The following is a 25,534-nucleotide window of genomic DNA, read 5'->3' as shown; positions in this document are numbered from 1 at the left end:
GGTTTCTCCATAAAATTAACAAAGAAAGGGTCAAGATAGATAAAAGTCGCCATGATTAATAATTCTTGAAGAATAATTCATAAAGCCTCATCAACCATCTGAAAGATGTCTTCGGCCATTTTAAGGAAGTACGCAAGAAAGAGGAAGTCAGCCAACTGGAAACAGAAAGAGGAGTAATTTGGTCTCTAAAATGTATAGAATGGTGAAATCGCATTGCAAATTCTCAGAGTGCAAAATAGTTCACATTTTATTGTGTTACAAAACAAATCTTCAGTGTTTGAGAAGCTGGTAGAGAGAAACCACAGAATTAAGTCAAGACACATGCACCAATTTACTTCAACATCACTTTTCCAAAGCTTTCACAGTAGGGTTTATTCGATTTACTTGTTAGCTTCTTTCTCCATTTTGAGCCTAGTGAGTTAAACACCCAGTTCGCCAAAGCTGAACACACTCTTCTGGATGAGAAAGGAGACCAACCGAGAAGGGCTGTTACTCTGAATAAAGCCCCTGGAGATCGTTTTAACGTACGTAAGCCATTACCAACCTACAGACTACTGTGGCCCAGTTTTAAATATGAAGATCTTTTAAAGCCCCTTTTTCTAAAATGAGTCATTTCACTTGGCTGATTTATTTTTAAAATTATTATTATTGTATATTGTACATGACCATTTGCAGGCACATGCAGTACTTTTTCATTTTGTTCCATATAAAACTGTGACGACTGGTAGATTTAGATTTTTTTCAGTGTTCAAACATAAACTTGAATTTTTAATAAAATATGTTGTATTCTGTTCTGTTTGTTGACAAAGACAGCCTTGTGGGTCAATGCAGGTCTGTTCTTTGACACAAAGTCCTAATTTTAAATAAACTAACTAAAAAGGCAGGTTTTTGTGCATAAACCAGTCTTTTTCTACTTTATTTGTTTTTCAATTCTCAGCCGTTTGGGATCTCGTCCATGCTCTAATCTCACAAACACAGAGCAACAAAGGTGATTAAAAATTAATCTCACTTAACTTTATCCAGGACTCCATAACAGAGACGCAGGTAATCTAAATTTAGGATGATGCTGATGGTGTGTAGATGCACAAACGTAAAAGTTTTCATGCGATTAAGAAGCATTTAAATTGACTATTACTCTAATAAAGGTCGCTTTGAACAAATAAAATGGATGTATCAATAATTATACATTCACTTCATTCTTATTTTGTGGTTTTGTGCTCTGACCTCTGACTGTGCATGACCCGAGCACGCCATCCCCGGTGCAAAAGGAATAAAACGAGCTCCAGGGAGCTTTCAGATCAAATCAGTCCACAGATTTAACAAGACAAATTCTTTACACTCTAGGTAACTCCTGCATGCTTTCCCCTTTGTCAGTGTTTTACTACGTTATTCTGCGCTGACTGTAGCTCGTCTGATCAAAGAGGGTGAGTCTAGTCGTCGGGGTGCTACGAGGACACGCGAGGAGGTTTCTAAGAAGAGGCATTTCAGAGATCAAAAGGTACGCACGGCGGATATCCTCTTTCACTCTCAGTTGACTGTGATCCCAGCCAAGAAGTTTCATTTATATAATCTCGCCTCCTCGGTGGATCTGTTTGAATCCTCCTTCTCTTCTGCAAAAGCAAGCCTCATATTTTTGTATTCCTATAAAGCAAACAGACAGAAACACAGACATCTTCTTTAGGACATTTTTGTTAATTCATCACGAAGTGTTTGGTTTTTAGATCTACTGATTATAGTCAAAAATGCAAATAATCCAAACAACACTTAGTTTCCTGTCATATTAGACAAAGTAAGGCTTTGTGTTCTTCTCTTTAGAATAAACCAGATTGTACCCTCCTTTTAAATCTTTGCTTGTAAAACAACTTTGTGTTGCATTGTTGAATAGACTCAGTGTTGCCTGATGTAACCTGAGATGGGAATGTTTCTAATTATCATACTCTCTTCAAGCAACCTTCTTCTTTGGTATTGGCTGGTTTTAAAGATTTTTCTTCAGGGTTGTCTGGCTTTTTAAAAAATTATTATTACCTTAAATTGTTCTCTGCAGTTTTTCAGAAACGTCCGTCATTTTTTTCCAAAATTTCCTTCCATTGTCCGGCTGTTTTTGCAGCCTCACTGCCTCACAGTACTGATCAGTACCGTTCCACACAAGCGTAAAAGGGGCCCACTTCCTGTTACTGCTACATATTAAAAGAAGTTGTTCTTAACTGATGTGGTTTAATGCAAAGGGTTAATGTAGTTGGTCTTATGTTGATTAATTTTGGAACAAATCTGGATTTGTTGATTTTTATTTTGCAATATCACCAAAATAATAGCCCCACTTTTTTTGCTCATTGATTAACAGTGTTGGGTGTAATGCACTACACGGTAATGCGTTACTGTAGTCATATTACATTTTCAGTAACATGGTAGTGTAACGGTACTGTTCTAAATTCAGTAATCACATTACAGTTACAATTATGCTGTTACTTATGCTGAAAAAAGAAAAAAAGGAGGGGGGGGGGGGGGGTCGCCTTGAAAGCATGAGTGATGTAAGGATTGCATGCGGACCCCAGTCCTGCAGCCAGAGCCTGATCTTCAACGGGTAACAGCTAAATTATGCTTTAGTGTTGGCAGTTAAGGGCTGCCGGTCTACCTGCAGAGAGTTGTTGATGGAGGCAGTATATGAACTATGTGCTGCGACTGGTCTGTGGGCCACTCTTGCTACAGCTGTTGTTGGTCTGTAAGCCAGCCGTGGAGAATAGCGAAGTTATAACATACAGAGAGCAACAGTTAAAAACAAAATCTCCTCTTTAGCCACTGTTTGAAATTTCCATGCTGTACTTTTTTATTTTTGGTGTTTATTTCCTGCGTCTCACATTCCTGGTGAACTCCACTGTCGCTCCTTTCCTTTTTCTTGCCCACTTGCCAACAACTACATTCATCCATGTTGAGAAATTTGCAGTTGGGATTCTGGAGGACTGGCACAGAGCGTGTTTGTGAACTTATCTCTGTTGGCAAAAACCTCCCCAGACTGAAACAACCACAGGACCATAAAATAAGCGTAACAGAGGCAGTGATGAGCAGTCAGGCCTGCAGCCTCCATTTGTACCGGTCTCTGTTTCCACGGTAGAATCTCTGTGGCGATCGCTTTGAAGTGTCTTTGGGCTAGTTTTCAGCTTTGCTTTGTGTTCAAAGAAACGAAAGATCCTGTGTGTCCTCATTCGGATCCGGATTTACGTCAGTGTGTGGGACTGTAGCTTTAGTTTAATATTCTTAACTGGTGATTATGTGACAGTGCATTTCAGGTCACATTACAGAGTACTGTGAAAGGAATATAATAAGTAGTGTAACAGATTAGTTAACAATTTTCATTACTTACAAAACCAATGTTGAATTTAGATACTTTTTTTATTTATTTCTGTTTATAAGTGGCTCTTCTACTCTGCGTGAGCCCTTGAAGCTCATTCACACACATTCATACAAGCACTTTTTTCTATGCTTGCGGTCTATCTAACAGGAATGAAACCAGCAACCTTCTGATTAGCAGACAATGTGCTCTGCCGCCATTTCAAACACATATCAGACATTTTTCACAAAAACAAGTACAGTTATCGTTTAGAAAATAAATCTTACATGGATTGGATTGCAGGGTTGGAATCCTGGAATTTACTGTAAATTGCCTCAATGTTCGTTTGCAGTAGAAGAACTCTGTTAATAGATGTATAAAGCAAAAGGAGAGTTTGGAATTGAAAATGTGGAAAGTTGCCATGTTCTACATTGTAAGGTCTTCTTCCTTGAGACTGCGTGGCATTGAAGTTGCTCGTCACAGCAGGACGTCATATGACTGCAGGCAGGTGACTGGAGTAGAAAACAAGCAAAGCAGGAGAGCAGAAGTGTAACACAGAAGACTATACGAAGATGTTAGCTGCTAAAGGTTGTGCACAGCTAAAATTTAACACCTTAGCTCCTCTTGTTTTAATCAATTCTTAACTGATCGAGTCACTTTGACATAGTCCTGAAATATTCTGCAGGTGCCTCAGCTGTGCAGCAGAGGGCTTCTGTACACGTGTTGTTCAAAACTGAATTTATAAAATTTGGCCGTGCCTCTAGCAAATCAGGTGACCATGAATAAATTTCATGTAAAAAGCTTGAGATGGACTGCAGAGGGGAATGTGGGATTTAGAAAAATATGAACATATAAAATTATGTATATGTTTAAAAATTATTCTTTAAATGAGCAATAAAATTCCAGGTTCAAATTGTAGTTAAATTAGCTGGACTGATTCTGATTTTGACTTTCAGACTCAACAAAAGGTACAACAGAAATAAAAATAATTGATAGTTCATCTTGAATGCGTCTTTATATTGTTTAATATTTGTATTATTTAAATTTGATTGCAGTTAAGTTTTAATCCAAGGAGGACTTTAACTCAACAAAAGGTCGTATCACTGCCTTTGATGCACGTTTGTGTAAAGACGCAGTCTCACATCATTTTGGAGGCAGAGTTAGCGTTTGAACTCTTTGATGTGGCATCAGAAATCCCAGTGGAAAGTGTGAAATGGATTTCCAAGAAGAGCAAAGAAAGAGCCTCCTACAGTTTGTTTTATTAATGAAATAAAGAAATTTACTGCATCATGTTTCAGTGTTTGGTGTTGGAGTAGCGAGAAAGTGTGTGCATGGTGATAACATATGTGAGTGTGTATAACTAAAGATAACATTTAAAAATAACAGAAAAGTTTTGATTTTTATTGTCGATATTATATTTATATCTATATTATTTATGTTATAGACCCTTAACTTAAACATTTCCTACTTTGTACTGTACCCGAACTAGTAAATAATGAAAGTTTAATATTGTTGGATAAATTGAATATTGCAGTATTTAAAACTTTCAAAGTTAGATGTTGGATAACATTATTTTAATATTTTATTATCACATTGGGAAGGTCACTCTGTTTGTGAGCTCTTAAATCAAATCTGGCTTTGTATTTATAAAACTGTCACTAAGAATCATCTGATTTCAAAAGGCTATATTTTTAAAGTTAGCTACCAACAACCACTTGAAACTCACAAAACCCCTTTTTTCTAATTATATATTTCAGTCGTTGCCATTAATAATTACTACTATAAATCAGTGGATAGAAATGTGGTTGTATGGTCGTATGTTCTCATTTCAATGTACGACTGCACAAAACAGTTATAAATAATAAATACTGCATCAGCTTACATTTACCTCTAAATAAAAAGTCCTATCCTTTAAAAATGTTCAGTCTGGCGAGAATCCAGTTGTTTTTCTTTCAGTTGCAATTAGAGCTGGGCGATATGAGATTTTTTCATATCACGATATGTTTTTTTCATTTCAGGCGATAACGATATCTATCACGATATAAGCCAAATAACTATATTTGTAAGATTTAAATGTGCCGTTGCTCACAAGTAAAATGTGAAATAATCAGCAGCTTGTTTTTATTTAAATATTGATTTCCCATAATAAGTTCAACAGGGTAGATGTACTTAAGGAACATGAGACTTTTTCAGATAAATAAAGGCAAATATTGCAAACTACACAAAAGGCAGCCGCTAAAGCGTTTAAGTTTCAAAATAGAACAAACGAAACAGACTAAATTGTCAATTCCACTTAGAAACAAAATATTAATTCTAAAAATAAATCTTAGTTTGTTTTACAGAAGAACAGACAAAACTGACTAACTTTTGTCAATATCAAATAAACTGAGAACTAAAAGGAAATTCTCAATCTCTCCTTGTTGTATAGCTTAGCTTTTCAAACAGTTTTAACAGTTACTTTAGTCTGACAAAAGCCGAATGACGAATTAGCGCTTCCAGTCAGAGACCGAGGCTACGTCCACACGTACACGGGTATTTTTGAAAACGGAGATTTTCCGTTTTCGTTTTAAAAAATAATCCCGTCCACACATAAAGGCAGAAATGAAGGAAAACGCTGCTATGAACATGCCAAAGCAGCAGGTGGCGCTAGATTCCTAACCGTGCCTAAATATTGGCCAATCAGAAGTCTAGAAGCCTCGGTGGGAAAAAGTAAACAAAGCTGGGGCATAGAAGCAGAACCGAGTCGTAAGTGTGGAGGGACAGTAACTGTGTGTATATGTAAGCATTTAAACACTGCAGAGAGTAGAATTAACAGTAACAGTATTGTAGAAATTCATTTCACCGAAACAATAACGTGGCGCACAGTGTGACGCATGCACCAGTTTATTGTATTTCCAGACTTGCTTTCGGCACAATTTACAGTGCACGCTACTCTGTTTTTTGTCAGACTTGAAATAGCCGAAATACCTTCACACTACGGAACTTCTATGGCTCTTCCGTTCGACAATCTCTCCGGCGTTGGAACCATCATCTGTTTTCTCTTCGGTCACGCTCGGTTGATTTTTCTAGTCGGCGCACTCATTTCCTCCATTACCCGCTGGCTCCATTACCCGCTGGCTGCTTCCCAAACAAACACACGTGCGGCTTGGCACTTGTGCTGTACGTAACAAGTCACGCGACGTGACGCTGCGGCTGTGATTGGTTCGGCTCTGCGCTGCTTAATTTGGATTGGCTGACCTTTTTTTTTTTTTTTTTTTTTTGAGGACAAGAGCGGCGAGGTCTATCGCGATAGCTTAATTTCTCTATCGAGTAAAAGTTATATCGCGATACATATCGTTATCGTTCTATCGCCCAGCTCTAGTTGCAATATAGTGGGATGTATGGGAGTGTAGCCCATCAAACACACTGGTGCTGTCTAGTTTCAAGTCTTATTGAACACAAAATGATGCTCCTTTTGTAAAATGTGGTCCCATTTATAGAGTAAAGCGGTGTATGACTCATACGGTGTGACTCATATGGTAGTGACTTGCTAATCATATGGTGGGGCAGGTGTATGATTAACAAGTTGCTGCTGTGTGAACGTGCAGTGTCGCTGGGTTTCTCCTTGTTTGTCACATCTGCTTTCAAAAGGATGATGAAGTTTGAGGTTTCAAAAATGGTAAATTTCAAACCGGTCAGTGTAATAGCATAATAAACAATAACTACTAACACTGCCCTTTTTTTCTCTGCATAGTTGTATATTTTCAAAGGTTTCATTTAACTGAACAGAATGACCAACTAGCACAGGTGAAAAGTGACTGCAGTTATTCAACTGAGCCTGGTTGCACTTGCGGTTTCTTCCTGTTAATAGAGGGTTTTCCCTTCCCACTGTCACCAAGTGTCTGGTCAAAGGGGTCGTTTGATTGTTGGGGTTTTTCTTATTATTGTTGAGTCTGTACCTTACAATATAAAACACTTTGAGAACTGTTGTTGTGATTTGGCACTAAAGGGTGGGCCATTTATATGGATACACCGTAATAAAATGGCAATGGTTGGTGATATTAAAGTCCTGTTTGTGGCACATTAGTATATGTGAGGGGGCAAACTCCTCGGGTGGTGACCATGGTGGCCATTTAGAAGTCGGCCATCTTGGATAGAACTTTTGTTTTTTCAATAGGAAGAGGGCCATGTGACACATCAAACTTATTGGTAATGTCACAAGAAAAACAATGGTGTGCTTGGTTTCAACGTAACTTTATTCTCTGAGATCTGGGTCATACTCGTTGAGATGCTGCAGTAGCTGGAGTTTGTAAGGGTGCCATTTGTGAGTAGCTAATATCTGCCGAAGGGATGTTCGACTAATGCCACTCTCCAGTGACATGTGGCGAGTGCTACGCTGTGGGCTTTCTTGCGTCCACATTTTGGAACCAGTTTCACAAAACTTAGCAAGCAGTTTGCTAACTGTAGCATGGGAGATGGGTGGTCTCGTAGGGTGTCTTGCATTGAAATCTGCTGCAATGACCCGGTTACTGCATTCACCCGATATCAACACAATTTCGTTCTGCTCCTCACGTGTTAACCTCTTCGACATGTCAATGGCTGTGAACAAAGAGAAACTTGTAAATAACTCATGAAAGAATAAAGTTACGTTGAAACCAAGCACACCATTGTTTTTCTTGTGACATTACCAATAAGTTTGATGTGTCACATGGCCCTCTTCCTATTGAAAAAGCAAAAGTTGTATCCAAGATGGCCGACTTCTAAATGGCCACCATGGTCACCACCCATCTTGAGGAGTTTGCCCCCTCACATATACTAATGTGCCACAAACAGGACTTTAATATCACCAACCATTGCCATTTTATTACGGTGTATCCATATAAATGGCCCACCTTGTAGTTTAAAAATGTTACTTTAACTGAAATCCATTTAAAAGAATGAAAGAATATCCTTCTCATGATGTCTGTGAAAAGAAAATTTGGTCCCTGAAGCCAAGAGGTTTTTCTAAGCCTCGACCCAAATATCTCAGTCCCTTCCTTTGGCAGATTCAAATCTCAAACTCGAAACTCGATTTAAAGAGGACAAACTCGAAACTCGAAAATATCCTTCCATTAAGGTTTCAGGCTGGGCAGTAGCCCAGTTAAAACATGTCCTAAAAGAGAGAGGGACAAACTTTCTCTTTCTCTGCCATCTGTCCATCATTTGCAAACTGGCACCGGGTTGCCAGTTTGTTGCTCCACTATCCCTCCTTTCCAGTAAACAGCAGCAAACTTTTCTTGGCACTGCGTTGTCAGTTTCTCTGCCATTGCTCCCTATTTTCTTGCTTTCTCACACAAATAAAAGCTGCGCCTCTTTTTTAGGAGATCCGGACTCCACAGTGTGCATAATTCCTCAAGGCATACCTTCACTTCTCAAATGCTTTCACTAGCATCACTTAAACCCTCTCTCCTGGACACAGTCATTCAGGACAGCTACTTCAAGACAAACTCACATTTCTTCACAAGCCGTTGGGTCATTACCTGGAGCATCAAAAATCCCAGCATGCGCCCAGCAGCAGAGTTTCTGTTAAGAGTTGAGTCGCATCGCTATTCCTCTATCAATGTCTGTCATCGTCCAGAATTTCTTCTGATCTCTTCTCCTGCCATTCCTTCCAAATTTTTCCAGCACATGCGCCACTCAATGGAATCCCTGACCACCCCATCAAGGTCACGGGTTGCTTATCATTGCAAATGATTGCTTATCGTTGCTTATCAAACCTGCCTGCCTGCCAGTCATATTTTTTGGAACAGTCTTCAACCTTTGTAACATACAAGCATTACTGGTTCTAGGGCAGGGGTGTCCAACTCCAGTCCTCGAGAGCTACTGTCAACACAGCCGAGTCAAATGATTGGATCACCTCTTCAGCATGCCATCAAGTTTGGCAACAAGGCCTGGTAACAAGCCATTCATTTGATTCAGGTGTGTCGGAACAAAGATGCATTTAAAAGCTGCTGGACAGTAGCTCTCGAGGACTGGAGTTGGAAACCCCTGTTCTAGGGGATGCCCTCTCTGGGGATCTGTCTGGCCTGGGAGACACTACCAGTCCCCTCTGAGGCCTCCCCCAAACCTCAGTCTCTATTCAAGCCATCTGCCATCACCTACTAGAAATGCTGTCAAACCTAAAATGAGAATGTAGTCCCAGCTAGTGAAATCTGGCCCGTGTTTAGAATTGCCACTTGTGAAAAAATGTGACATGATGGAACAAAATAGACATTATTTTTGAAACCAGGAACCCAAGATTAGCATAGATAATCTGATATGAGTCTTAGCATCATATGATCTTCCACATATCCAAAGTTATAATGGCAGCAGGCTTCCTAAAATATTCTCTTCAGCATAATCCACATCTGCTTCTTCCTGTTTCCAGTCCAGGATAGATGTATAATCCCTCCAACACTTCCTGGATCTCCCCTCATTGCCCAGAAATCCTGGAATTCCATTTGAAAAAACCTCCGTGAAAGTGAAATTCTGAAATCTAGTGCTGGATAAAATCATCTGGAAGCAGGAAATTGTGGCCCCCTTCTGGAGCCAGACATGAATCCACATAACAGACCAGAATCTAATATGTTGTTATTATTATGAAACCATTTATGGTTTTCAGTAGCAGCTTGTTTCCCCGTCGCCACACTTCCGATGTCTTAGACCCGGAATAGCACATTAGAGACCTTTCTTCTCCACTTGGCTGCTCATAATTAGCGTTTAAAGGACACATAGTGAACGTGGCATCGACACCAACTTAAAGAAGTAATTAAACCGCTGATCCATCGGGCCAATCAGAACAGAGTGTTCTCCCCCCTGCCCGGGGTAAGATGTGAAGCAGCTTCGGAGCAGTGGAGCAGACATTCATTCATATGAAATTGTTGCAGCTCAACACAATGTGTGAGAGCAGCGTGAGATGGCAGCCATTTTAAATTAGTAAGCAAACAACATCAAACAATGCCAGAATCAATACACACACACACACACACACACACACACACACACACACACACACACACACACACACACACACACACACACTGCTTGCTGCACATGTTTTTATGGATTTCCACAGAAAAATGGTCAGTCTATAAAACTCTCCACCCCTGTGTGTGTGTGTGTGTGTGTGTGTGTGTGTGTGTGTGTGTGTGTGTGTGTGTGTGTGTGTGTGTGTGTGTGTCGATGCGGCAGATGCAAGCTCTTGTCTTCACCTTCCTCATCACATGGTTCACACACAGTGTGTGGTTGCCAAGACAACAGGTATTGGAGTGGATAGAGAGCCCTGGGATTGGTGTGTGTGTTTTGTGTGTGTGAGAGAGACAGGTGGAGTTACTGTGTATTCTGTGCTCGCTCTTCCTGCTGCTGCAGATTGATCGAGCTCTGAAATGGCACGAGCAGTGAAGCATGCAGCCAGGCTTTACCACGCTGTAGGACTCAAAGTGTGTGTTTGTGTGTGCTTGCAATGTGGGTTTTTAGGTATAATGATTTTAATGCGGTCACAGGATGTCGTCCAAGGTGACTCCTCAGAGGAAAAATGGTCATCATCTTCATCAGCAGTTGCACGAGGTAGAACAGACAAAGAGAGTGAAGATGAGGAAGAATAGGAAAATTAAGCAATGTTAATTAAAGTTAATCAATGCTGCAGTTTAGCATGTTAAACCAGAACCAGACCTATCAATTAAACTCATTATCTTGACTGTAGCGGTCGCCTAAGCGATAGACTTTGTTCTTTCACTGCAGGAGAAATCTGTGTTCTCTTAATAACATTAATAACATATAAAAGGCGTTCCTCTGCAAATACAGGCCCAGTTTGTGGCAAATAAACAATAAAGCAATAACGAGCTGCCTCTCCAGTGAGTCCCACTTTTAAAGAGAGCGTTCAGCAAACAGTGCTGAAAGAACTGTTGCAGAGGCAGCTGAATGATTTTGAGGACAACCACAACTACAAGCAATCTCCTGGAAATCCAAGCTGAAATAAGCGGCTGAATATCAGCGGCTGAGCTTACAAAAAAGGGCAAGTGCATTGTACACTTTTAAATCATTCTCTTGGATGAAAGGGATAAAAAAAAATGAGTTGTCTCTCAGTGGTTGCCTCTCTGTTGACCAAATTAACTGATTAGATGATCATTAAGCAGCTGCTACCCAGTGCCTGTCTATTTAAATCTGACCTGTTCACGTCTTGGTGTGCTCATGTCCTCCTGGGATCACGATTTTCTCTTTTGAAGTTGTTTTTAGACTGCTTGTATCAGTCTCAAGGTCAAAGTGGGCTCAGTAGTATATCACTTCTAGTTCAGTGACATATGTGGCTGGTAGACTGACAAATCTGTGATCAAATTTACCATCACTGAAACCATTTTAAAGCATTTACTACAGTAAGTATAGAATATAATCTGCATATTAAACTCTGAATCAGGAGTGACATGGTGCAAGATAAATTTATGTAAAAATATTTGATGGTTTCAGTGTGATACTCCTTTGTTTGAGTCTGCCCCATCCAGTGGCTTGAATCACTGTGCAGAGCAGGTTAAGGCAGGTGATGCTACATGGAGGATGTGGTTGGAGCAGGATGATGCAATCTTTGATCTCACGTCTAGGTCTCTGCAGACACTGCTCTGGAGTTCAGGCAATCTCCAGTTAATCACTGCAACCCTTATTTTCAGTTTAGCTTAATTCCTGGACACTGCATGTGTTCATTATTTAAAATAAATGCTGCTTTATCTCAGCATCAACAGTTCCGGTCTTTGAATGTCTGATTATTTTAAATGTGAAGGATGTGAAGAGTCAGACCTTTGTTCACATATGTATTTATATTTATTATATTTTTATTTATATAAAGTCAGCCAACAGAAACAACATGATGTAACAACTGCATTACATCAGCATCACTATGATATGTTTTTAATTTTGAGAAAAAGAAGGTGATCCTACAGATTTCTTTTTAATCTGTAAAACTCTGGAAGAGTCGCCAAGTCTCAAGCTTCATTTTGGTTTGTATAGGTGTATGTAGTATTAATATATATTTATGAATTTTCCACACAACTAGGTCTAACTTACCAGCGGACAGAAACGATTGCGAAAACAAATATTCGTTAAGTATATTTGTTTTTTTCTTAATTATCCGTGTGCAGATGTGCGGACCCAGTTGGTGGAGCAGCAGCGCTGTCTGGAGCAGCAGACAGAGATGCGGGTCCAGCTGCTTCAGGACCTCCAGGATTTCTTCAGGAAGAAGGCTGAAATCGAAACAGAGTATTCGAGAAACCTGGAGAAGCTAGCCGAGAGGTTCATGGCCAAAACACGCAGCACGAAAGATCATCAGCAATACAAGTAGGCCTGCTTACCTGAGTACGCATGCATGTTTGCATGTTTCGGGGGGCACATATTTGTGTATTAAATGAAACACACAAAAATGTATTTACTGAAAGGGGACATATCAGGGATTTACTTTACCATAAATATTCATTTTTTATAACTTTTGGAGCTTTAAAACTGAGTTGGTTATTGCTAGCTGTTAGCCTAAGCTTAAGCTAATTTACTTACTTACTTTCCCATGTTTTTTTGAACCAAAGATATTAGTCAAGTTTATTCATTTTAATAATCCCTTATATCAGCGGTCCCCAACCTTTTTTGCGCCACGGACCGGTTTATGCCCGACAATATTTTCACGGACCGGCCTTTAAGGTGTTGCGGATAAATACAACAAAATAAAACTAGTACCGGTACCGAAAAAAAGAAAATTTATTCATAACACACGTGAAAAGACCAAGGAAAACCGAGTAAACGATAAAAACGATAACAAAATAACGCTGAAAACCGATAAAAACCCTGAAAACTATACATTTCACACGTGAGCCTCAACTCTCGCGGCCCGGTACCAAACAACTCACGGACTGGTACCGGTCCGAGGCCCGGGGGTTGGGGACCGCTGCCTTATAGCACTTCACATCAATAAGAAACATTTAAAACTATGGAGAAAAGTGTTTTAAGTAGGCTTTTTAAAAAGCTTGATAGCTTCTATTAGCATTGTAGCTAAAGCTCTTGCCCCTCCAGAATAAGATTAACCACATAGTAAGTTATTATTTTGCAGATAAATTACTTCAATATATATAAAACCTCCCAGTGATATATAAATAAGAAAAATAATTAATGGCTACAATGATAAAATAATTGAATATACATGATTCTGAAAAGTTCCACTCAGAATAAGTATGTTTGCTCGAGGTACTTTAAATGTATTTTAATACAACAAATTTAATAAAACTTTTCCAATATTAAGATATTTAATATTTGTTGGTTATAGGTTTATAATTTTTTCTTATCTTTGCCAATTTTCTTGATATTTGTTTATTTTTGGTCCTCATGTGCCCCCATTTAAAAAAGAAAAAGAAAAAGGCATTGGTGTTTTTTTTTAGTTACTGCTCTCTGTTCTTTAAAAAATGTTATATATCCTGTAACATACATCGGCACCTGGGTATTTGGACGTTATACATTTAGGTCATGAATAAAGTAATGATGAAATGATATAAATAAAAATAAAATACGATTCAGAATTTTGCATTCAAATACAGGCTGTTGATAGAAAATTTCTTAAAATGAAGCACAAAATATCTTTAAATACTTTTATTTCACATAAATTTTAAAATAAATTTTTATTTCACATCAGAAACAGATTACTAAATGTTTGAGGTGTGAAATAAACCGCAATGGAGTTTGAAAACAAAATATGGATGTGTGTGGTTGGAGGATGTGTTTGTGCGGGTGGTGGGGGGGCGCAAACATTTTTCTTGTAAAACAAAGGTGGGCCCAGCAAAAAAAGTTTGGGAACCACTGATCTAATATATGTGTTTACCGGGGAGTTTGTTCAAACCTTTACTATCTGTCAATGAAGCATAGGATAGCTACTTAACGGAAAAGAAAAGGCCAACAGTGGATATTAAGGGCTTGAACTCAAATGCATTTATCTTTTATCTAAATGATCCTCTCCACACAGTTTTAATAATCCACATATAAGTTGTATAAATGAGTGTTTTTGCTATGTTTAAGGCATCTCTCACTTTCCCTCTTCCAGAAAGGACCAGAATCTGCTCTCACCAGTCAACTGTTGGTATTTGCTGTTAAATCAGGTTAGTTTATGGTTTTGTGAATCTCCTCAAAGTCTTTTTGAAATCTCTGAGCTATGAATATACAATGAGGCATGTGCTGTTAAATGTAAGAAAAGCTGTTGCATTCGATCTTGTACTTAGCAAAGTGGCTGAAGCTTGTGCTCACCAACTATTAGAGGTTTTATTCAATCCTTTCAATCTTTCCTTGACATGTTCCCAATTCCTGTCCCAGAGAGACAAGCCATCAACAGTCTAAACGAGTACAGACCAATAGCACTTATATCAGTAGTCATGAAATGTCTGGAGAGACTTGTATCTCAATACATCAAAAACTGCCTCCCTCTTAACTTTGACCTGCACGAGTGAGCTCATGCACCAAACAGCCCTCCAGATTTCATTGAGCCATTTTGAATACCCAGGAAATTATCCTGGAATGCTCTTCCACCTTCACCACAATCGTCTCGTATATACTGGTTGGTAAAATATGACCCCTCGCCCCCATCTGTACTGGGATTAAAGACTTCCTTACCAACCATCCACAAACGGTGAATGCTGGCCACCATCACACTTAGCACTGGCTCTCCTCAGAGCTGTGTGCTGTGTGCTGACCCTAATAACACCAAATCACAACAACAGTTGCCTCAAGAGACTAGTGTAAAGAACTTAAATAATAGAGAGAAACCTCAACAATCAGGCAGTCCTGTTTGAGCAAGCACTTGGAAACAGTGGGGAGGAAAAACTCCTTTTTAACAGGATGAAACCTCCGACAAAGTTTGATTCATATGTGGAGGTGAGTCAGCATACAGAGAGCTATCTGGGTGTTGCTAGCCCTCTTCTACGTCAGGGTTTCCTCAAATTCATGGGAACCAACATCGTGGAGAATCAGCAGTAACCCCATCAGAGACCAGGTTTACTGAGAATGCTCTGAAGGAACTACACAGAGGGAGAAACTGTTGGTGGCCTTCCAACGCTCCACTTTGAGAGTGTACTGCATCACAGTGTGGTAACAGCAGAGGTTTATCAGCACCACCCAGAGAAGCATCAGCTGCCCTTTCTAGAGGACATCTCCAGCTCTCTGTATCTCAGCAGGGCAAAGAAAATAATGCAAAACCTTTCCCGCCCTGGACTGCACTTGTCCAACCTGCTGCCTCCAGACAGACCAGACAGTACAGATACATAAAGAGCCGGAGCTAAAAACAGCTTCTTCCCCGTGGACCATCAGAACTCTGCTGTAAATAAAGGAGTGCAATAGCTGTTCTATAGGAAATGGCGTTCCGTTAAGTCCAGTCATGTCCTAAAGATGTGTGTCTGCCCTTAATGCTTTTATGCATTGTATAATTTTTAAAACCACATTTATTTATTTTTAAATACACTTATTCTTTTTCAGTCTTTTTACCTACAGTTTTGCACTGAATAGAATAGTTCTCAGAATCTTGTATAATTCCCCAAGGATTATTATTATTAGTAAATTATTATTGCTACTGTTGTTATTAATTATTATTATTATTATTATTACTATTACATTCTTTTATACCAATCTCTGTTTTCCAGGTGAGGAGGGAGAGTAAGGACCATGCCACCCTCAGTGACCTCTACCTAAACAACGTCATCTCCCGCCTCACACACATTAGCGAGGACTCGGCCCGCCTGCTGAAGAGGGTGAGCAAGATTATCATCACTATATACTTTGATATTTATGCAAACAAAATATCCTTCATGTGTTAGTCTGTTAGTAAAGGTTTCTCCACTTCTAAAAGAACAGAGGTCTTTATTTTTAATGCTTTGTATGTATTTGCTCGGGAGCATTTTTAGACTAATTTTGTTTACTTTGTCAAATAAATGAATGTAGCCTGGTCTCATAATTATATTTCTGTTGATATGTCGTAAAAACCTTATTTATCTAAGAATAATGAAAATCAGTGCAGGAATATTTTTTACATACGACAGAATGAGGTTTGTTGCTGCACCAGAAAAGTCGATTTCCTGTCTTTAGGACATTATTGTTACACAACTTTTAAGTTTTCACTTTTATTCAATATGTAACAATAGCACCACAGTGGATTCTTCTAAGCTGAAGTTAAAGAAGTACCATTAGATCAATAAGCAGTTGTTTTTTTTGAGTTAGTATCAAAAACAAAACAGAAAGGTCTACAAAAGTTAGTGTTGTGCTGACTTGTGTCGTTACATTATTCCGATGAAACCAGTCAAATCTTCACATTTATTTTTGCATTCTCACTCCCATTGAAGATTTTAATGTCTTCATCATCTTCAGCCTCCTGTCTTTTTGTCAGTCCCATCGTCTTCAAACCCAACATCACAGCAGGTCTCACTACCATCTTGTAAACCTTTCCTTTCATTCTCGCTGCTTTCCCTCTGTCGCCTGTCACTTCTGACACTTGTCTCCACCCACTCCACCCTGCCTGCACTCTCTCCTTCAGCCGCCTTGTGCACTGTCAGTTACTTTGAACGTTTGACCACGGTACTTTCACTATCTCCTTGTCTATCTACCTGTATCCATCTCACTCAAATGATTTCCAAAAAAAGGGTTTTTCCTTAGAATGTTTCTGTAATTGCTACATTTCCTTAATATCAAAGGACTTTTCGGTCAAAATTTTATGCAACTTACAAACTGATGCACTCTAGTTGCCTTTAAGAATGTTTTTGAGACACTATCAGAAGAAAAACAGCAAACTCAGAGTCTGAGAGCAAAAAAACAAGCTGAAACTCAGCTCAGCTGTTCATTCTCATTAATTTCATCACGTCAGCTCATACTTTATTGCCATCAGAATATTGATTAGCAGCTGCTTTAAGCAAAGGATCTGAGCGCCTCTCCCTCAACTGTGTGTGTGCCCCTGCACAGAAACAGTGGTTATCCATCAGCCAGGCTGAACAGCAGCAGATATATAAATGAATCTGACCACACACAAACAAATGAATTCATAAATGAAACAAGCCGCGCTCCGCTGCCTGCTCTCAGACTGGATTTCTGTCTCATGCATTAAACAGCCGAGCAGTTTGGGAAAGAGCTATGTGGCAGCATTAATATTACATTATGCTAAATGACTGAGGAATCCCAGGATGGATGAATCCCGTTCCCATAGCGCCCGCTGAGAAAAGATCAGTTGAGCTTGTCGCCATGGCCACAGGGCTGTCGGTGTTGTCATGGCCACTCAGCTGTCTGTCTCTTCCTCTTCAGAGGAGAGTTTCTGAGAGGACGCGGCGATGTGATGGAGGTCTTGCTGTTTATAGCTGCTGGCAGTAGCTGCACTTTAGTTAGCATGAATAAAAGACGAGCCGGAAGCCAGATTAATAATGAACACGGCGAGCTAAAGTTGGAGGCGGGTAAAAGTACACCAGTGTGTGTGTGTTTAATTTGCCAAACTCCAGCAGAGCTCAGGGGAATACTGACTTTACTTTTTATTAAAATCAACTCTGCGACTTAAAGAAGCCGTATGAAAAAATAACAACCCCAGAGGTCTGCGCACACGGATGGTTTCCAGCACTGTAAAAATACATTAATGGTACTTTAGTGCTGTACTCGAGCACAGTACTGAGGTACTTGTGCTTAGAGCCACTTCTATAATCCGTAGTTTATATTAACAATTTATAAAGTGACAATGTGATTGGGCAGCTGTTCTCTGAAAAACTATAAAAAGCAGCTGTATCACGGGAAAAGTGAATTTTTAAATGTTTTACCTTAAAAATTAAGTGATTTAAGCATTATTAATTACAGTAGTCAAAACTAGGCTATTTATAAAATATAATAATAAATTTATACAGTACTTTCTTTAGCAAACTTATAAAGGAGTTCAGAGAAACTACGTATAAAATAAAACATAGATTCAGGATCACCTCTCAGTTGTGACCTCCGCTTGTATTTGAGTATGAAGTGGATGAAAGGAGAATTATCACCTCAAAGTCCGGAGGATTTGTTTTTTTCTGGGTGTAGGAGTTAAAATGAATTAAGTTTGTTTACTCTGGTCCAAATCGGTTGATGAGCTTTCTCCTTGTGGTTTGGTTTCTTTTCACACAGAGAAAAATTCAAACGACCTATAATGCGTCTGGCTTGGCACTTAGTACAGCAAAAGGGTCCTGGGTTCAAACGTAGGCGGGGCCCTTCTTATGCTTGTTAATGTTGTGATCATTCAGGTCAAAAAGATGTGAGTTGTTAGAGGATTGTTTCCTGTAAGTGTCATTGTATAAAGAGACAATTCTAAAATGGTGCATAAATCTGTGAATGTCTTTATTTGAGAATATGCTGGTAACAGGTTTCTCTTCTCATTTGTGTGCTTTAGAGTAAGGAGATCCTCTTCCAGCTTCAGGAAGACCTCATGAAGCTTCTGAATGAGCTTTACACCGTAAGTGGAACAAAAGTTATTCTTCCAAGGCTTTAAGACACAAGTTTTTTAATGTGTTAGTGTTAAACACATTTTTATGTGGTCTACAAATGCAACAAGAAAAGAATGCACTTCTAAACATTTCATTCATTTACGGTTAATCAGGTAATAAAGCAGTAAAAAACCAGACCAAGGAAGGATTCTTGTAAAATTTCAATCAGGTTTTTAAAGCTGTTATAGCTGGTGTTGGGGTCATTCCTCAATAATGGGTTGCACAATAATCATGCACAAAAATGACACATTAAATACACTAACAGCAAGTGTCTGACAGTCTTTTGTTGGCTCACTAACTGCCCCTCCCACTCCCACCTCTGCATCTTCAGCACTGTGAAAAAGTATTTACCCCCTTCCTGATTTCCTAGTCACTCCAAATCATTTGCCATCACCCCCAACCAGTCACAGCAGATGGCTGCCCCTCTTTGAGCCTGGTTGCACTGAAGGCAACTGTTGTTGTGATTTTGCGCTATACAAATATAATTGAATTGAATTGGCTTGTTTTTTTTTTCCACATTTGCCACATACATTTTCAGATGACATAAAATTAACACAGCAAAAGAACATCATACCAACAGTCAATTGTGGCGATGGTGGTAGTATGACGGTCTGGGGTTGCTTTGCTGCTTCAGGACGACTGATAGAACCATTAATTATGTTTGCGGCCTCAAAATCCTGAAGCTATAATTTTGTGCACTGAAGCTCAAGGGCACTTGGGTCCTGCAGCAGGACGATTCGAAAGACAGCAGCAAGTTCACCTCTGGCTGCAAAAAAAAAGCTGTTTTGGAGTGGCCTAGACATAGTCTGGAATCAGACTGAGATACTTCGGCATGACCTTAAACACGCAGTTTATGCTGGAGAACCCTCCCATGTGGCTGAATTAAAACAATTCTTTAAAGAGGAGTGGGCCACTTCAAAAGCCTCATTTCCAGTTATCAAAAATGATTCATTGCAGTTTTTCACACATTAGTAGATGCTACCTTTCAAACATTAGCTGGCATTACAGTTTTTCTGTCTAAAGCTTTTTGTTTTCAATGCTTTAAACAGGTAAACAGGACCTGTTATGCTTTTGCTTTCCTGTCTTTTGAATGTTCATTTAAATCATGGCCAGAGTTACAAATAATGAAGTCAGTGCATGTGCAATTAATCACAGTGAGCAAAAAAATAGGTTTCAGCCAGGTTTTTTCTACTCTTGGATTTGTGTGGTGTCATAGAGAGCAGATATTCCTAATGTGGTTGTCTCAGAAAGCCCCACCCACCTGCTGTTCCAACTGTTTTTTTAACAATGAGGAGCCAATCAGGAGAAAGCTGGCTGAAGGAGGAAAGAAGCCTATACGGCAGTTCCAGAGGATGAGGGGCTGCAGAGCAGTGATTCAGAGTTGATTCACCGCCCTGCAGAGCTATTCGAGTCCAAGAATGAAAATATGGTTCTGGAAATGAGCAGAATAGGTTCCTTTAATGGTAGTAACAGGGAACTGTCAAAGCAAAGTCAGTGGCTTCTTTTCACAGCTCTGAGAGCTTCCTTTATAAATGCAAAAATTGTCCTTTCTGCCTCACATTTCTCATCCATTCATTTTTTCTTCTGCTTTTTGTCTGACGTTATCCTTCTAGCCTGCTTTAAAGTAAAAAGTCTGCCTCCTGTTGGCTGCCAATTATCAGGTTTTTCTTCAGGTCAGAGCGCTGGCCTTAAAAGCTCCTTGTCCAAACAATAGAAATCAGATTAGAGCAGCGCTGATAACCTTGGGGGGATAAAAAAAAAGACAGTCGACCCCGGCTGCAGCGCACTGCTGTTTTCCTATTTGATTGGGCTATTATGGGCTGCTGTTGCCTAGGTGATGAAGACATATCATATGTACCACGCGGAGACGATCAGCGCAGAAACCAAGCTGCGGGAGGCGGAGCGGCAGGAGGGGCGCGTGAAGGGCGTGTCAGGGACTGGCGGAGGGGTGGAGCCTGTGTTTGGCCTGCGGATAGAAGAGCGCCACCAGAGACGCAACGCCGCCCGCAAGATGGAGAAAATGAGAGAGAAGGTAACAGTTTTATAGAGAAAGGAGACTGTGTTTCCTCTCAGGTGTCATCCAAAGCAACCAGATGGGTAACCTGTTCCTGCATGAGATATTTTAGAATGAGATACTTTCTTTATGTAATCCTAATACTTTCCACTTCTTGATTTCAACATGACTTGAAAGCAGAAAGGACTAATTATGAAAGCTATTTTTTTCTTCTTGTTGATCGCATTTGCAGAACAAACGAGGGGAATCGGTACACAAGAACCAGAAACCAACCATTTAATCTTCTTTATGTCTGTTTCTTTACTAGAGGAAGGCAAAGTACTCAGAGAACAAACTGAAGACCGTGAAAGCCAGAAATGAGTATCTGCTGACTCTGGAGGCCACCAACGCCTCGGTGTTCAAATACTATATCCACGACCTGCCCGATATCATAGATGTGAGTAAATTACAGAGTGTATTTGTGGCTCAAACCTTATATTCATCACTTAAAAAGGTTGTTAGGTTTGTAAGCCTAAATAGGAATTTGTTTGTTTAAAGGCAGTTTTAAAATGTATGGAGAGAGCTTTTATGAGATTATTTTTAGGGCCTCTGTTAATAGGAATAAAATTCCTTTAGATTTTTCCCATGGCGAATGTTACATCTATTACACTTGAAACTATGGTAGTACTTGAATTGCCTTGCAACTCTTAATTCTCTTAATAAACGTCACCAATTTCTACAAAATACATGCGGTCTTTTCCCTCTCGTGAATAAATCCCCATCTTTGTTTCAGTGCTGTGACCTTGGGTACCACTCCACTTTGAGCCGGGCACTGAGGACCTACCTGTCAGCTGAACTGAGCCTTGAAGCCTCCAGGAGGGCGGGTCTGGAGGTCCTGGAGGGGGCTGTGGAGGGCCTGGACCCTGCCCGTGACAGGCAGCGTCTGCTTGATCTCTACCCCACTGCTTTCTGCCCCCCACAGAACTTCAGCTTCCAGGCCCACATGGGCGACACAGTCAGTTTGCCCCTCTTTATGTCCTTTCAAAATAAGAGTCTGACACATATTATTAAATTTAAATGTTCACCACAGAGAATTTAGACCTCTGAACAGCCATTTTCCAATTGTCTTCTTTTTTGTTTCATACCAGGTGGCCCAGATCACCTCCCAGCCGCAGGTCCAGTCTGAGCTCAGCCTCCGCCTCACACAGCTTCAGACCCGCCTGGCGTCTCTGAAGATAGAAAATGAGGAGGTCAGACACACAAGTACACCTCATAAAACTCAGGAAAACCATTTTGACATTAACTCTATTTTGAGTTACTAACTAGGACTACACTAAGATGGTTTATAAGCCATGTTTTCTAAGCAACTTCAGTAGGCCCACACAGAAGCTGATCTAATGTTTAATCCCAGATGGAAGAATTTAATCTGGAATATTTTTGACCGTTATGGTGCAGTTAGAGCTGTAATGTGGCTCAAAAGTCATCTGTGCCTGATATGTGTTACTGCAAGTGTTAATGTTGGCTAAGATGACATAACTCACCTGAAATCTGGCCCATATAAGGTGGACCTGAGACTGAGTCAACACCATCATTCGTTGCTAAAAGAGAACTGCAGATTTGCCCAATAATACCTGGGGCACTTATTGGTATTTGGACTAAGACTTCACATTTTTGTGTTTATTTTTATGGTCTCATCTCATGTACAGGAAGTTACCTCTTTTTCTTATTTTTTTCCCCTAATCCTTCTTAAAGCGCTGATCAAGAAAGTGCCTACCAGTAAGTTCAACAACAGATTTCTTTGAGCTGCTAAAAAATATCATCACTGTGGACACAAATTTACTTGATGTTTGCACTAATCTGTCCTGTTGTCCATCTGAGATATTTAGCTCCAGCTTTAGAAATTAAAACAACATAGAGACTCTGGTAAAAGTGGCCAAAACCCCTCATTGATTATTAATAACTTTCTAACAGTTATAAACTTTGCACAAAGTTATGGTAATTTATACAGATTTAATGGGGTGATAATGTGGCATATGTAGCCTCTAAAAATAAAGTTGAACCATCTGATAGCTGTGTGGTGCTGCAGACTGCCGGTGTCCTCGCTGTTGTTGTGCACAGAGGGCAGCTGTTAACTCACCCCGAAGGGCATAAAAATGCTGAAGGAGTCTGGATTAATGAGCTGCATCTGCACATCTCAGCGGCTTACAACCCACACAAACACAAATTAAAAACACTCATAGACTCATTACTCTTGCTGTAAATATAAACACTCTTTGCATATGTAGCATATGTAAACACTGCACCTCCTTAGGCATTTTTGAAAACAAAGCCACGCCCATAAAAAAATGACAGTAATTCAGATGCATTGATCCATGGAGCTGTGCTGAGACTGAGTAATGTGTTCAGATCTTACAAAGTTGCTCTTCCATTTAATATCGGTAGAAAAACTCGAGTCCAGTAGACCAGCAGACATCACCAAATGCTGTGTTTGCTCCCTTGAGATGCTCTGCATGACCTTTACTGCAGAATATCGCATTTCTTTATCTTTGGTTCATTATCCATTTGCACTGAGAAGCTCTGTCTGATCAGTTTTGCAGCATTCAGCCAAATCTGAGGAGAGAGTACAGCTCTGTACACTTCACATTTCATCCTGCTGCTTCTATCACTAGTGGTCTGGTCCCACTGGTAGCCATACAGGCTCATGCCATAACGATGCCGCCACCATGTCGGACAGATGATGTGGTATGCTTTGGATCACGAGCTGTTTCTCCCCTTTTCCATACTTTTCTGATACAAATTCACCTTGATTCAGTTTCTCCTTTTATTCCAGAATTGAGCAGGCTCTTTCAGATGTTTCCTTGAGTGTAACCAGTGGTTTGCACCTTGTCATAAATCATAAATCCTCTGTATTTATATTCATGAAGGTGTCTTTTGATTGTAGACTTTGACAGTGATCTGCCTTCCACTTCAAAAGTGTTTTTTGACTTTGTTAAATGTTGTGAAGTTGTTTTGATTAACAATGAAAATCATTCTGTCATGATGCACTATAGTTGTCGTCTGTGGTCTTTCAGGAATTTTTTGTGATGCTGAGCTGACCAGTACATTAATTTGATGGCTTCTAAAGTTTCACTGATAGGTTTATTCTGGGTTTTCAGCCAAATGATGGCCTCCCTTATCTTCACTGACATCTCTTTGGACCTCATATTGAGAGTAACATGTAACGTGGATACTTACTATGCTGTTCCACTTTTCTGCCACCTTTCAGGTGAAGAAGACCTGGGGTGCAACTCTGACCACCTTGCAGGACATGACGGTGCTGGATGACTTTGACGTCTCCCAGAGCTTCACCCACAGCCCGTCTTCCGAGTCGGTGAAGTCCAGCGTGTCGGACGGCTACTTGAACAAACCCAGTCTGGCCAAGAGACGGGCGAACCAGCAGGAGACCGAGCTCTTCTACTTCTCTGTAAGCCCAGCAGAGCAGATTTGTTTTTTTTTTTTTATTTGACACTGTTTTTCACCCCAAGTTACTCATATTAGATGAAGGTCGGTTTTGAAAGTAGCAAATATTAAATAAGTATAGAGTAAACGGTGGCATGACATCCAAAACAGACTACAGTTAGTCAGATAAATCAGATTTCAAATAAGTTGTTACAGCTGCAGAATACAGTTATACTTTAGATTTCTATATTAGTGTTTTGTTAACGTAGTTTCCTTTATAACACCACAAAATGCTGTCCTGCTTTTTTTTATTAATTTATGACATTTTTTAAATTTCAGATTCGTCTATCTTCTGGTGGTGTCTCTACATTCGCTTACTAGATGATTCAATGTGAAGTTCATTGTGCTTTTAGCTGCTTTACTTGCACTAATGTACAGTGTGTATTGTAATCACTGCATTCTGCATACTCATACTTTATTTTAGTTTGTATAATTTAGCCTTTGTGTTTGTCATTTATGTGATTTCCTATATTCAGAAATTCCGCGAGTACCTGGAGGGAAGTAATCTTATTTCCAAACTTCAGGCTAAACACGATATATTAAAGAAAGCGTTGGCAGAGGGTAAGAGTCTCTCTCAGTCTTCTTTAGTCTTGTACTTTGTCAGACAGACTCTGATCAGCATTTCTTCACTTTTAAATCTTCTCCTTTTTTTCTTGCAGGATACAAAGCTGAACTGCTGACTACAAGGTAAGGTGCTTTCCTGTCGCATCGATAATAAGTGTTGTATCTCTTTGCTGTGCTTTGGCTCTCTAAAACTCTCATCTTTTGCTTTCTTTCTCCTTTTTGTACGTGTTTCAGCCGTGGGCGGAAGAACTCCCACAGCAAGCACCAGGTAAAGTTTGACCTCATCCAGGTTTTGAGGATTTGGGGAGGTGGGGGGTTCATGTTCTCCTCAACAGTAGTCAATGCAAGATATCAGCAGCGCAATCTGCTAATTTGTCAAAGGCTACAATTTGGATTTGAAAGCCCAGAGGAGTGTAACCAATAAGCAGAAATATTAGCAATATAAATAAGGTTGTCATCTACAATGCAATGAAAGTGTATTAATGTTGCCCTCAGAACAGCAAGCTTAAGAAGCAATAATGACTCATTTTTAGGATTCATTTACCCATAGTATTACCCGTCCCTGCACCTGCACCATGTCAGACATTACTCGGGGCAGGAAAGATAACTTCTTGAACTTTTTATGCATACTTTTTGATCAATTGTTGGCTTAAAAGATAGCAGGACAGT

General features: G+C 39.8%; 1 protein-coding gene across 2 annotated transcripts in view; it reads left to right on the top strand.

The window, feature by feature from the left end:
* Positions 1-25,534, top strand: part of LOC113009193 (SLIT-ROBO Rho GTPase-activating protein 1-like) — a 48,469-nt gene that overhangs the window by 6,393 nt on the left and 16,542 nt on the right. For both annotated transcript variants that reach the window (XM_026147374.2, XM_026147373.2), the window contains exons 2-13: positions 12,451-12,646; positions 14,388-14,442; positions 15,973-16,080; positions 18,717-18,779; positions 20,645-20,842; positions 21,132-21,260; positions 21,597-21,818; positions 21,952-22,053; positions 24,069-24,266; positions 24,778-24,862; positions 24,961-24,988; positions 25,100-25,133. In XM_026147374.2, coding sequence (XP_026003159.1) covers positions 12,451-12,646; positions 14,388-14,442; positions 15,973-16,080; positions 18,717-18,779; positions 20,645-20,842; positions 21,132-21,260; positions 21,597-21,818; positions 21,952-22,053; positions 24,069-24,266; positions 24,778-24,862; positions 24,961-24,988; positions 25,100-25,133 — 1,418 coding nt within the window. The remainder of the gene's footprint in view (positions 1-12,450; positions 12,647-14,387; positions 14,443-15,972; positions 16,081-18,716; positions 18,780-20,644; positions 20,843-21,131; positions 21,261-21,596; positions 21,819-21,951; positions 22,054-24,068; positions 24,267-24,777; positions 24,863-24,960; positions 24,989-25,099; positions 25,134-25,534) is intronic.

The sequence above is a fragment of the Astatotilapia calliptera genome, chromosome 17 (genome assembly GCF_964374335.1).
Source record: "Astatotilapia calliptera chromosome 17, fAstCal68.1, whole genome shotgun sequence".
Classification (NCBI taxonomy): Eukaryota; Metazoa; Chordata; class Actinopteri; order Cichliformes; family Cichlidae; genus Astatotilapia; species Astatotilapia calliptera.
The sequence above is the reverse complement of the archived record's forward strand: the minus strand, read 5'-3'. Positions and strand labels throughout refer to the sequence as shown.